Below are 13,591 nucleotides of genomic sequence, written 5' to 3' on the forward strand. Positions count from 1 at the left end.
ATCCCGAAACCCGAGCCATGTCTCGGGCGATATTCCAAAACCCGGGACATGTATCGGGTCTAGAGATTATCAGTTCAACAAGTACTTACTTGCACCCAATGGGGTGAACCACTCAAGAACTCCATGTCAGAGATCATCAGTTCAACAAGTACTTACTTGCACCCATTGGGGTGAACCACTCAAGAACTCCATGTACCAGCTTCCCCAGGGGCGACCCGGAGGAGGGGCTAGCGGAGTGCGGTCCATTGCGATTGGTCTACCACAATACACCTCAAACCCCCAGGAAACATCAAAGAAAGCAGCGTCCTAGAACGCCTAGTGATGGAGATTGTTAGAGACACAGGACTGGGCAAGGAGAACTGTTTGGTTCCTCTACACCGCATGCCCCTTTATAGTGCCAATCTACGTGGCGCAATGAGCCTTCTGTGCCCAGAGCTGAAGCCCATTTCCTCACAAATTCCTCCCTCTTCTCCTTACACCCGTCTCGAATGAGCACAGCAGAGTTGATTTTATGACGGAAGAGTGAATTACTTCCCGTCAGTAATACTCTGGTAGACCCTCTACCTGCAGGTTCCTCACACTGCACGTCTCCACAGGCACCAGACTGCACCAGGAGACGTGTGCAATAGGTCGTGCACACCTGCAGATGGCGCTGTCAGCCTCGATCCCATCTCTCCTCCACCATGGGATATGACGAGAGGGAATCCCATACAGGCGGCACTGTCAGTTTATTTATTGGTTCTTTCTGCACCCAGGGGTGTGCAGTATGACCGACGGACTGAGAACATTGACAATCTGCAAAATCTGGCTTGTAACCTCATTAAAGGAGGGGAGTGGAGCACACTCTCAGATGCATTATGGTATACAATGCATAATAACATTCTTACGTTTACTCGCACATATCAAGAGATTGCCAGTGTTGGCACAGCTCGTGCTCGGCATTTCTGGACAAGTGTTTCTCGGATTTGATCTTCATCAGCAGAGAGCAATTTGTCAGTTTTTAATTACTTGTGAATGTTGTTCCAAACGTTTCCAGATGAAGTACCACTCCCAGAGCACATGTGCATCCAGAGGTTCGTCAGCCCGGTAGCCTCCATTCTCCTGCGGTACTGCCTTCAGGAAAAGGAGAAGAGCTTCCTCAACTTGAGACGGAGCCTCATTTATGGTTTAGTAGTGTGACACCAGACGTGCCCCAGCTGAAACTGGTTCTGGATCCGTAATCGGAGATGGAGCTGAACCCGGTGTCGTTGCTGCTGGAACTGGAAGTTGCGCCAACAAGGAAAATAAACGGCAGCGCCTGAAGCAAAGAAAAGAGGTGCCAAGGAGTTAGAACGGGGAGAATGAGCACCGAGGCCTCGAATCCATGGGAGTCCAGGGCACTGGGCACCTGGTACCATCTGAAGTGCTGCCACATGGCCTTCTCGAAGAACCCAGTTTGCTGCGGAGTTGACAGTAGCCCAGGGACCTTTAGGCCATCGGCTCCCGACCTAGAATGCACCAGAGTCGGAAACTGAAGCTGGAGATGAGCCTTTCGAACAGTAACTATAAGACCAGCCCCTGGACCAGCCCTGCCAAGAGCCCCGTTTAGACGATTTATGTTTTCTTTACAACTTGTCTCTTCTTGACTTAGTCTACGAATTACCCAAATATGGAAAAAGGAATGGCCTTAAGAATTGGATCAGGATCAACCAAGCTTCCTTTGCTCGGCACCTTGGAGTTTGGCCTTTATGCGCACCAGGGTGCATTTGTTGCAAGACTTGGAGGCATCAGCTTGACACACGCAGCACGTTTTAAACTCTGTAGTTTTGGGAGAAAACATGTTTGCACGCTGTCAAAAGATTTTTGAGAAAATCATCAGTAAGTAGAAAAACAGGAGAAGCAGATTTCCAGATCCATTTCAAAGGCACAGAAAAAGAGAAACTGACGTCGGCGTGCAGGCCTGGCGCATATATGCATCTCCATATCGTCATGTACAGAGAAGAGATACTGCAACGATTTTTGGATCAAGTCTGGTGCCTGGAAAGAGTCTCAAGGTGAGAAAACTGTAGTAGAAGCATCCATCAGAAATATAATATAAAGGGATTAAGGAAAACAAAAAAATTAGCACCTCTATGTATCCAAGCAGGATGCGGTCTGCTTTCTTTGATTTTAGTAAGTGATAGCTGACCAATCTTTAAAAACCCTCCCTTTGCAAACCAACATTTACTAAAAATCATATTTTCTATACTTTCAAAGATGAGTCCTTTGATTGCAAGAGGGCTCACCCTCAAAGGAAGCTAAACGTCCTTTTTAGGTCTCGACCTTGCTATCGCGTAAGCGATCGCAAGGTCGAGACTATAGAAAGCGGGTTAGGAAAGTGCTCCCAAAAAGCGGATTGCATGGCTAGCACGCGCACAATCACGCGCATCGTGCCGCCATGCAATCCGCCTTTTGGGAGCACTTCAAAGGGTCCGCTCCCCCGCCCCCAAGCGCGCGCGCGCCACGCTCCGCCGGGCCTGTTTTCAAAGCATGTCTTAGAGACACGTGAAAACAGCTGGCTTCCTGGGCATGATGGATGAGGAAGCAGTCATTTAACAACTAACAGCAGGACGAGAAGACTTTTCCGAAGCACCTTGTTGATCAAAGGAACAGCACGCACCCTATGAGGCGATTAGTAGCTAAACGGTGAGAGCGAAATGAGGCTTGAGAAGACGTCGCCTTCTCCCCTGAAGTACGCTCTGTCCCTTGGGAAATAAAACATATTACAAGGAGCATGCTCGTCGCAGCCTTCTTTAAATCTATGCGTTCCTGATTCCTTCCTTTTTTGATAGTAATTACATTCATCTTAATAAACTCAGCACTTGTTTTAGTTCCTTCGCATTGCTGAATGACTTCTTCTGACACTGGTGGCGGTAAACTTTGAATGTGATGGGGGCATATATCCAGGCTGAACACACTGAGCATATTCTTACACAACAAGACCAACCCATTTGCCTATGCGAAACTAGGTGTATAATTACATTAGAAAACAGTGGTTCTCATGGATATAATTTATTTAGCTCTATCTGCCTTTCGTAGCTATCACGCGTCTCTTGTACTCTCTCTCTCGCACTCTCAAACACACACACATTTACTCTTAGCCTCCGTGGCACTCTCGTTCTCCCTTTTGCACGCGCATTTTTCGCTGTCAACTTCCACGACTCTCTGCTGCTCCCCTTCTTTTACTCTTTCTCTTTCATTCACTCTTTCCGCAGCCTATCTGTCTCCATGGCGGTCTCTGTTTCTCTCTCATATTATGGCCCTCTCTCTCTCGCTCTGTTTTTCTCTCTCAAACACACACACATACACGCTCAGAAAGATGCTTGTAAGCACACATGTAACTGCAGCCCGGACAATGAAAAACATCTGAGTGTGTCCAGACTACGTAAACTTTGTACAAGTGCAGTGAATTTTGGCTGAGCTTTTTTTGCACCGACCTTCTAAGTGTAAATATGATTTTTTACCGATGGATGGCTGCACAAAACGGGCTTCTGCAGCAATCGGTGCAAATGTGTTTGCAGTGATCATTCTGTGCAGATTTTGGTGCAAGCATTGCGATGCACTAGTGCCATGTTTTTCTTTTTGAGCCATGTAGTACAACAGAAAGATTATCGTACAGCATGGCGAAAAGTAAAAAAAAAAAGCTCTATGACGCAGTCGGCTCCGGCTGCATCAGAACCTTTATATTTTTTTCGGACTAAAAAACATTAACAAACTCGTTAGATCTTATGATACCGATCAGCTTTGCCAATGCTTGTATCACTTTGTATAAGGAGACAGTGCTTAGTTTGAGCCGGCGATTTCCTGTGCTCGGCACCGGCGCTTACTGGTCAGCACCAGCTCTTGTGACAGTCCGCCACATGTGGCGCTGTCTGAGATGCGTTTATTAACCCCTTGTGTGCCCCGCCCTTTCCACGCCCTGTGCCGGGCGTTTCATTAGCGGGCGGGGCTCATGACGAGATAGTCTCGTCATGGGCACAGCGCAACCGCGGCCCATGACGAGACCATCTCGTCATGGGCACTCAAGGGGTTAAGTCAAATGACATTGAATATTAATAATACCATCCTCTCCCACTATTAGAGGTTTAGAGGTTTGTGTGGTCTGAGGTTCCCCCTCGCCACAAAATGTCTGAGGATTACGGATTCTGACAACAAAAAACATCTCTCCCTCAGCACATCAAGAGGTGATCGGCAGAACTCGCTGCTTCAAAACAGCCAGGACATTGACCTTATTGTTTCTGCTCCTTCTGAAACTCCGGGCTGCAACTCCATCTATCTCTGAGTGAGTGGCCGAGCGAGGGAGGTTTGTGGCTCTTTCTGCCCCCCTGAGCATCTAAACTTACTTCCAGGGAGTGAACTTTTATGGCGTATGTTGTGCGTACACGAGGGGCACATTCATTTTTTTATGTTGTTTGTGCTGTGAAATCCGTGCAGCCTCTATGTTACTGTAGTGTCTGTGTTTTGCATCTTTTTTATGGTTCGCATTTTCTTACTTTTCTACTCCCTCCTGTGTTTACTTGTCTGTTGATTTATAGGATGTGAAATACGCACACAGCCTTGCTGGTTTTGTATGCCTTTTGGTCCGATGGTCTTGTCTAGAATTGTCCCTGCAGAGGAGTTTTGGGTGTGCTTTTGGCTGCTTCATGCCCACAGAGGAGGCCTACTTTTGCATCCATAGCCGGTTCTAGTGCAGGAAACACGAGCAGCCCCACACCAGGCCTTCAAAAGTCAAAAGTAGTGCCTTTCTGAGTTTTTAGAGGGGTGCTTTTCCTGAGCAAGCGGCACCCCTTCCCTCGAAGTGTTTCACTTGTAGAGGGATCAGTGTGTTTGTACTCCGTCAGTGTAAAATGTGCATTGCTCTTGCTCAATAGGCAGTTTTTGTTACTGCTCTGCGTCTGTTTGTCCCACATGGACAGTCATCTCTCCCCCACATACCCACTTCCCCTCTCATCTTTCTCTCACACTCACACACACTACTCACTCTCAACTCGCAATACCACTGCCCTCTTTTATCCCTCCCTCACACAAACTGTCTCCTCTCTATACTGCCTACTCACACATGCTACCTCCCCATACCTCCTCACGCTGTGTGCTAGGCCACCTCTCGCCTCCCCCGGTGCCCCTTCCACTTGTCCCTCTATCTCTTGTACTCTTTCTCACGCAACCCTCTCGCTCTCACACACTACTTCTGCCTCTCTCAAGTGGTTGACTCAGGTTTTCAAGCAAAGTTTCTATACCATAACTTTTCAAAGTTTCTGTCCCTCCAACCCATGCCCTCCCCCCCCCCCCGTTCTTACACAAAACTTCACTCTTTATGCGTCAATGGCCTGCTCTCACCTTCTTTCTATCTTTCTCATACATATTTCTGCTCCTCTGTCTCAAGTTCAATAACTGCTCCCTACACAAACTACCTATCCCTCTCATTCTTCCTTTCTATCTATTCTCTGCAGCTCTCACCACTATCTATTCACCATGGCATACAATTCCATTATTCAAATACTAGACAACACACAAATATACAACTAACAATTCGAATACAACCTACATAATTCCGCTCTAATCCACACCACATACATCCACTAAACTCCAAAACAAAACACACAGGTAAAAAACATTATCATTTACAACGCCAATAGCCCCAACTCTCACAAATGCGAGAGCTATTGCATTGCAAATGCTTGTTTTCTATGGGTTACTTCTTGAGTTGAGCAATAGAACTTCTATAGTTTCTCTGATAGCCAATACATCAATGAAGGACTCCTAGAAGAACCTCAAGAGTTTTCAATAGGGATAGTATGATCTGCATACTGTTAGAAACAGTTGATTGATGAATAGATATTTGTTGTTTATATGCTACTGATTTTCACACTTGGAACTAGTTTTATGGTCTGTCCTACAAACAGCCCTGGCTGTTAGTTCCCCAAGACTTATTGCAATGGCAGCTCCCCCGTTATGGCGGAGCAGTGTCACCCCATTGCCGGTGCCAGTAGATACAAATATTAAAATAAAATGATAATAAAGCAATTTTATTATCGTTTTATTCTTAATCACGGAGCAGAGTCTTGGGGGATGGGCCATCTTTGACGGCAACAAAGCATGGAGGAGGAGTGGTGGGGACTGTAAGTGCGCAAGTTGGTTTGGCCAGCTGTCTAAAGACGGCCAAACCGACACGCACACTTGGAATTTCTACAGATTCCAATCTGTGTTGCAAAGCCGGGTGGAGAACAGCAGGCATATGGTCCCAGTCCCTTTGGGAGCATAAAACCAGCCCCCTCCGCCCAATCCCGGCGCTTCTCTCATTCTCAGTAATAGTATTCACATCATGAGAGCAGCGCCTGGATTGGCGCTGGGGAGTCTGGGAGCCTGTGCACCAGGAGCAGAGGAGCGGCGAGGCAGCGGGCAGCAGGTAAGTGATTTTTTATTATTTTTATTATTGTCTCCTTTGCTTTCCCCACCACTTTACGCTAATAGCAACCGCCACAGCATTATTGTCTACTATGGAAAATACACATAGTAGATTTTGGGCCAGCCCATTGCTTATGACTGATGGCATTCCGTTCTACCTCAGTTCCCTGCTCTTTATTTAACACCTTTACTCCATATTTTTTTATTTTGCCCTGCCTCTGTTGCATTTCTTAATTACATTGTTTCCGACTGTATGGCTTGTATCCTTTCACTGCTGACTTGAGGGGGACTGTATTTATTTTTCAGCACTCGATGGGAGTGCATCACTTCCCTGTTTTCTTTCCTGATCTGTTTGATTTTCTTCTTTTTTTTTCTTCTTTGTGATGGTCTGGCTGCTGCACACTGCTACTAGGATGCTCACTTTTGCCCAATTGCTTCTGCACATTCAGCTCACACCTGCATCTCAAACCCTGCTGCTCAATTTTTTAATAACATTTTAAACTTATTTTGGTGAAGGCCAAGCAGCTGCACACTGCTATTGGGCTGGTCACTTTTCTCTATGTGTAGCATCAACACAGATAGATACTTTGTTTTTTAATCTACGGTTCTAAAATGGAGATCTGCCATACTAGACCAGCAGCGTCAAAAAAAGTATTTAAAAAATCCTTCCAAGACGGCTGCTCACACACTGGTGGCCATCGTCAAATGATTTGTCATACTTATATAAAAAAAAAAAGACATCACAATACTAATATGCCTTTTTGTGCCTACTCGTGCAGCTTTCTCGGAATGGTTTCTTTTAAACTTTGAATAATTCCAGGACGCCTGTCCATGTATCCACACAAATGCATACAAACAGGCAGCTGTCTTGGAATGGGTCTGGCCATACTCTATGCCTGAAACAACTAGCTCTGCATTTACAAGGTAAGATCTATGAGCTTTACTAATGCTGGTTTCCTTACACTTGCTTTCCCTTCAGTCTTGAAAAGGCTGTACAAAAGCAAAACATGTATTGTCTTAACACAGTTCAGTCTTGGATATAATTCCCTTGGTGTTGACATAAAACTACCCCACCAAATACATGCATAACATCACTCAAAGGCAGAAACGTGAATTAGGAAATTGGGCTTGAATTGCGTGAGCTAGTTCAACAAAACGCCACTGAACGTAGCATTTATGTTGCTTTCAATGGGTGTTGTCATTCCACCCCACTCACTGAAGTGCACAATGTACCTGTCTTAGGAGAGAGTTCATCCAATAGTTTCACCATGCCTTCTCCTTGTTTTTCAGTCCATTTTTTAATAGGGGAGCCACCACCGATCTTGCTGTATTGCGCTTGAATTTTGGGGGTTCGTCGCTTTGCAATAAAAGGTGCAAGCTTGCTGAAATGTTCAAACATAACAAAAGTTAACTACGGTATCAAATCAAAGGGAAACAGTGCACGTTACAAACATTTATAAGGCAAAAAAACAAGTGAGATTGCTTTGCTGGTGCCTTAACTGATTAGACACAATTTAAACTGAAAGGAAACTTTCAACATTGATTAAAGAGTGAGCTCATGAGTACTCAAAAAACCTAAAAATATAAAGAAGCTTTTACAAGCACACACAAACGCATAGTGTTTGTATCAGACAGAGCATTAGTTTTAGAGATGATTAATTTTCTATTTGTCAATAAGAAAGATCACAATTTACAAATAATTGTGTTGTATATGAACAATCCATTCGCGTACAGCAGAGCCTGCACCATTAATCAAACAAAAACATATCAATATGTTTCTAATATCAAATTAGCCCCCGTTCGGTCCTCCTGTGCCTAAAATTGTAACGCACAGTTGTAAATATGTGAAATGTAATGTCACTATGCATTTGAAATATTTAAATCCCCAACTTATGTTCAAGATCTTGAATCACTTCATAGCGCACTACTGAATGTACAGCATATATACCTATTACACTGTGGCTGTTACCATTGTATATTTATAGATAGGACCTACTTACCATAGAAGATAGGTTTTTTATTTTGCTAACAAGTTTGGCACCATTTGACAAATCTTCACAAAACCTTCCAAAGAAAAGTTTGTCCATCTACACTACTTCCTGGAATGTTTTGGGCTAATACATCAAGCGGAGACTGAGTAAGAGGGGATTCCAAAATGCAAATTCCCTACATAATTTCCATAGGGATTTCTTAACAGTGCTACTACCCAAACAGCTACAATTTTGCAGAAAGCTAGATCTTTACCCAGAAAGTGTGCTTTTTGTGTAAATCGGTTTAGTTGTTTTTGAAAAATGAAGGTTCAAAATTTATAGACATCTTGATGGGTGCCTTCGTGGGAAGGTCGCAGGAGTCTTACAGGCACTCACCTTTACCAAATAGAGCCATCTGATTGGCTTTTCCCCCCCTTTGGCCACCTCTGTTGCACGGGATTTCTCATTCTGATTGGTTGCAACCTGAACAAAAATGTTGCGGCCATCTTTACACGACTCAGCAACTAGGTCCCAGTGTGCCGAAACTAAAAATAAATTAAGGTACAAAGGGTAGGGTAGGGGTTGCCAGACCTTGTGGGGGAGCTCCCACAAGTAACCACCTCAGGCCAAATTAAAAAAAATAACGTGTTTTTGGGATGCCACCAGTGCGTGTCCCTAGATTCCAACAGGAGTCCCACTGGACCCAGAGCTGCCCACGCAGGATGGGGAAAACAAAACAATTAAAAAGAGAATGAGGGTTGGTGTTTCAATTTGGGTTGAAGGGGTTGCCTGTCAGTTGGGGGCTAGGTAAAAAGTATGGGCGCAGGTTAGTCCCTGTGGCCAACACCATGCGACGTGTCAGCAAAAGCTGTAGTAATGGAAGTTATTGGCCCACAGGTCAGAGAGGAGGGGGTGTGGTTGCAGGACTTGGGTATGGTTTAAATCTAACTTCACGTAAAAACCTCAGAAATTCACTGCAAAATACAAAGGTGAAAATTTCTGTTAAAAAGTAACATGATAAACTCAAAAAAACACAAATTCACCAACTGTAGTTAACTCAAGTAACTATAAATTTAGCCCTCACCATGCACTGCTTATGACCTCACATACAACATCACTGATGACACCCCGAATTACATTAATGATGACATTACTGTGCATGGTGGGGGAGCAAGTTATAGTTACTGGTCAACTATAACAAGTGAATTTCCGTGTTCTTTTTAGTTTAAAATGTTACTTTTTACCTTAAAGTTTCATCTAACTATAACATCACATTAAACTTTGTTGTTTCAGTGAATATATATATATATATATATATATATATATATATATATACACACACACACACACACACACACACACACACACACACACATATATATTATCTACTGGCGGTCGCCAGTAGACAGTTATAGTTAGGACCGTGTTTCCATAGGAAATCCGCAACATTCTATTTGGAATAACTTTGGCGCCGGTTGACGAATCCTCGCGAAATTTTCAAAATAGGTGGGGCGCACCGCACCGCTCCTACCCTGAAAGTCTCGGGGGAATTAGTCAAGCGGGGGCTGAGAATAAAGGGGGGTCCCAAAACGCGTTTTCCCCATGCATTTTCCCATAGGACCTTTAGTCCGAGCTACAGCCCGAACGGCTGAACAGAATTACTTGAAATTTGGCAGAGAGGTAGTCCTCAGGTCAGAGATGTGCCTTTTGCAGGTCTGGTGTAAATCTGTTCAGTAGGTCCTGCGAAAATAGCATTTAAATCAATATATATATCTGTAAGCGCGCTCCGTGCGCTTACGGTAAGCTTACCGTACGCGTACGGTGCCGTGCGCGAGCTCAATTCTGATTGGTGGTTACATGACTGTAAACATTCGAATCGGTCGAAATCAGAAAGTGTCGGCCGCCATTTTCTGTCTCTCGCACTGAAAAACAAAGGTGGATAACGTGAAAAGGGGGCAACGAAGAGAGTTGCAGACCCCCTAGCGTTTGTCAGGGTGTGCGCACGGTGAAAAACCAGAAAAAAAAATAAAAAATAAATACATAACTTAGCATTTAAAAAACCGTACAAATTCACTGAAAAAACCATAGGTTTCACACACGTTATAGTTAGGAATTAGCATTTAAAAAACCTTGCAAATTCAGTTAAAAAACCATAGGTTTCACACATGTTATAGTTAGCTGTACATTTCACTCGTAAAAAACCAATGAAATTCCACGTTATAGTTAGATCAGGTAACTATAACTTGCGCGACCGCAATCCACAATGTGTCATTTCAGATGTCATCATTGATGTGAAGAGTGATGTCACTGACCATGTCATGAGTGATGTAATATGTGACGTCATCAGCAGTTTATTGTGGGCGCGCAAGTTATAGTTACCTGATCTAACTATAACGTGGAATTTCATTGTTTTTTTACGAGTGAAATGTACAGCTAACTATAACATGTGTGAAACCTATGGTTTTTTTAAGTGAATTTGCAAGGTTTTTTAAATGCTAATTCCTAACTATAACGTGTGTGAAACCTATGGTTTTTTCAGTGAATATATATATATTTATACATTTTACCATTTGCCTTGTTACAGATAGAAATTTGGATTCATGAAATATATCACCGCACTATGTCATGAGATTTAACTCGGGACTTTATTATTGATGTGTCTCCATGAAATGAAAGAACATGAAATTACAAGAACATTATACAGGCACAAATTTGACATTTTATATAGACGGATTCAAAAGGAGAAAGCGCACAACTAAACAACAAAAAAACTAAGTTAACAAACAACAAAAAAATGTTTAGCCAACGTTATGATGGATGTTGTGAAATTTGTTTATACACCTAAAAAGAATCACGTATAGTAACGGTTGAATTTATGTATATATTTCTTCTATGTCTATACATGGTGTGTGGTCACGTGGTTTTTTACATCACTATTTAAAAATCATTGAGTTACCTTGCCTCGTTGATGTGAACAAGGGCGAGTGGCGCCCGAACCGCGTCTTCAAGAGAACTTACAGCTTCAATAAACATCTTGTTGCTTCCAATCGGTGGTTCGTGGTTCCTTGGTGTGGAGGTGGGTGTAACGGACGTTACTCACTAGCTGAGGACCAGGTGTGTTTGGATACCAATTGACGGAAGGTGGTTGCTTCTGTGACGAACCCCCTCCCCTGGAAAGTGGCTGCCTCCCTCAACCGGCTAACGTGTGGATCCGAGAAAGGAGTTTTGGCGGCAACCCCCTTACGTTATTGCATCTTGCTTCTGTGGAAACACCGGATTACGGCTTCGCGGTACAAACATCGAATTCCGTGGACAACCAAGATCCGTAAGCACAGCAATACGATTGTAAGGTGGGGAGGTGATTTCTAGCAACGTTGGACTTGCAGCTTATGCTGCGGTCGGATAATAGCTGTCTGTTCCTGCTATGATGTCAGCCGAGGTGGTTCGCACCCGAGAGGCTGCGGCAGAAGAAGTATTTAAAGATGTACCTAATAACCACGCTGCACGGGAAAATACAGAGACTGTGAATACTAGTGCAGAAACGGATGCAAAGAACTTACTCAAAAAATTGGTAAAATGTATGAAAGCTGAAACAACTAAGTGGTGGGAACATAAATCACTTACCAAATATATTGAAGTTGGTCGTGTTCCCAGGGGCTTGCGTATCCTGTTAGCACCTAGCTTTGAAAATCCTAACCCACTGGTGTTAAAGGAATGGGGAGAAAGCAATCTAGCGGCATCGAGAAACCTGGTATGCATCTTGGTTAAATATGCTGAGATAGACCGCTTGGCAATCTTGGAAGAGATGGCTATAATAACAGAGCAATTGGCAAAACTAGAACCAAGTGAGTTTATTACCAAAACGAAGCGTGATATTGAGGAGCGAATTAATAAACAGGAAGAAAAAATTAAGAATCGGAAGGCACAGAAATTCCTTCGTGATAAATACGACTATGAAGAAGGTCGTATTTTCACCTTCGCGCGTAAATATGAAAACGCGAAGAAAGCAATCTTTCAGAAAGGCCCTCAAAATGTAAGCAAACCGATGATGGCAGGACCAAGTTCTACTACAAATGTAATTACCGATAGTGATTCTCTGACCAGCGAAGTTTCATCAGAATGTGAAAGCACAACCAGTCTGGAAATATCGAAACAAACAAAGATCCTGGATTTGGGAGAGGAGATTGATTTTTTAGCTTTCGACAGACGCCAAACGCGAAGGCCTCGGAATCCAAACAACAAGAGACCAGAAAACGTAAAAACATACGAAGAAGGGAGCGGCGCAAAAAGAGGAAAAGCGCCAACAAGAAAAGCATATTGGCGAAAGAAGTAAAATCCAACACCATCATCAACCTCTCTCCATTGATTTTATCAAAAGCTGAGGAGCAGCTATTGAGCTTGGGACTTTCTTTTTGTCCGGTAAGCGATTTTAATTATTCCCAGACTAGAGTTGATGTCTTCTGTTTTATCAGAAAATTAAAACTAAAAAAGTTTTTCGCCATCAAGGATGGGTTAAAAGAAATACAGACGGATCAGGATCAAAGGCAGACTAATGTAATGACGCTTAACAAGGATTTAACTGCCTCCGATGCTGCTCTCTTACGAGATATGCAACATCTCAATAGAGAAGCAACTACGGGGACGGATTTGGAGACAGATCTATGCTCCACACAGGAAGGTTTGCGCATGGAATGTATAGCGCAATTGGGAGCGGGCATTAGCCCGTTTAAAGCAAAATCGAAATTCATTCCCATTATGCCTAAGGATGCGATTGACATCTATCATGAAGTTGTTATAGAGGATATAAAAAAACTTCATTATCGCACCAGGCACAAAAAGCGTCACAAAAGTCAGCATGAAGTTGAATATTCCAAACTAATCAAGAAACTTAGCAACATGCATGAAATCATTATCTCCAAATCAGATAAAGGCGGCAATGTAGTGATCTGGCCCCAGAAAGATTATATTTTAGAAGCCAAGAGACATTTGCAAGATGTGGAATGCTATGAGAAAACTTCCTTGAATAAATATAACGTGGCCAAACAGACTCTAAAGAAGGAGCTTATGTCTTGGAAAAGAGAAGGGGTCATTTCTATGGATGAATTTAAGTTTCTTAATATTGAACATCCAACAATGGCCAAGCTTTATTTTATTCCTAAAGTGCACAAAAAAACAATGCCAGTCCCTGGGAGACCGAT

The 13,591-nt window shown here is 43.3% G+C and overlaps 1 protein-coding gene across 1 annotated transcript in view; it reads right to left on the minus strand.

Annotated features, from left to right (window-relative positions):
- FECH (ferrochelatase) overlaps positions 1–13,591 on the minus strand; it is a 258,404-nt gene that overhangs the window by 151,997 nt on the left and 92,816 nt on the right. The window contains exon 4 of the mRNA XM_085630172.1: positions 7,657–7,805. Coding sequence (XP_085486298.1) covers positions 7,657–7,805 — 149 coding nt within the window. The remainder of the gene's footprint in view (positions 1–7,656; positions 7,806–13,591) is intronic.

This window comes from Triturus cristatus, chromosome 2_1 (genome assembly GCF_964204655.1).
Source record: "Triturus cristatus chromosome 2_1, aTriCri1.1, whole genome shotgun sequence".
In the NCBI taxonomy this organism is placed as follows: domain Eukaryota; kingdom Metazoa; phylum Chordata; class Amphibia; order Caudata; family Salamandridae; genus Triturus; species Triturus cristatus.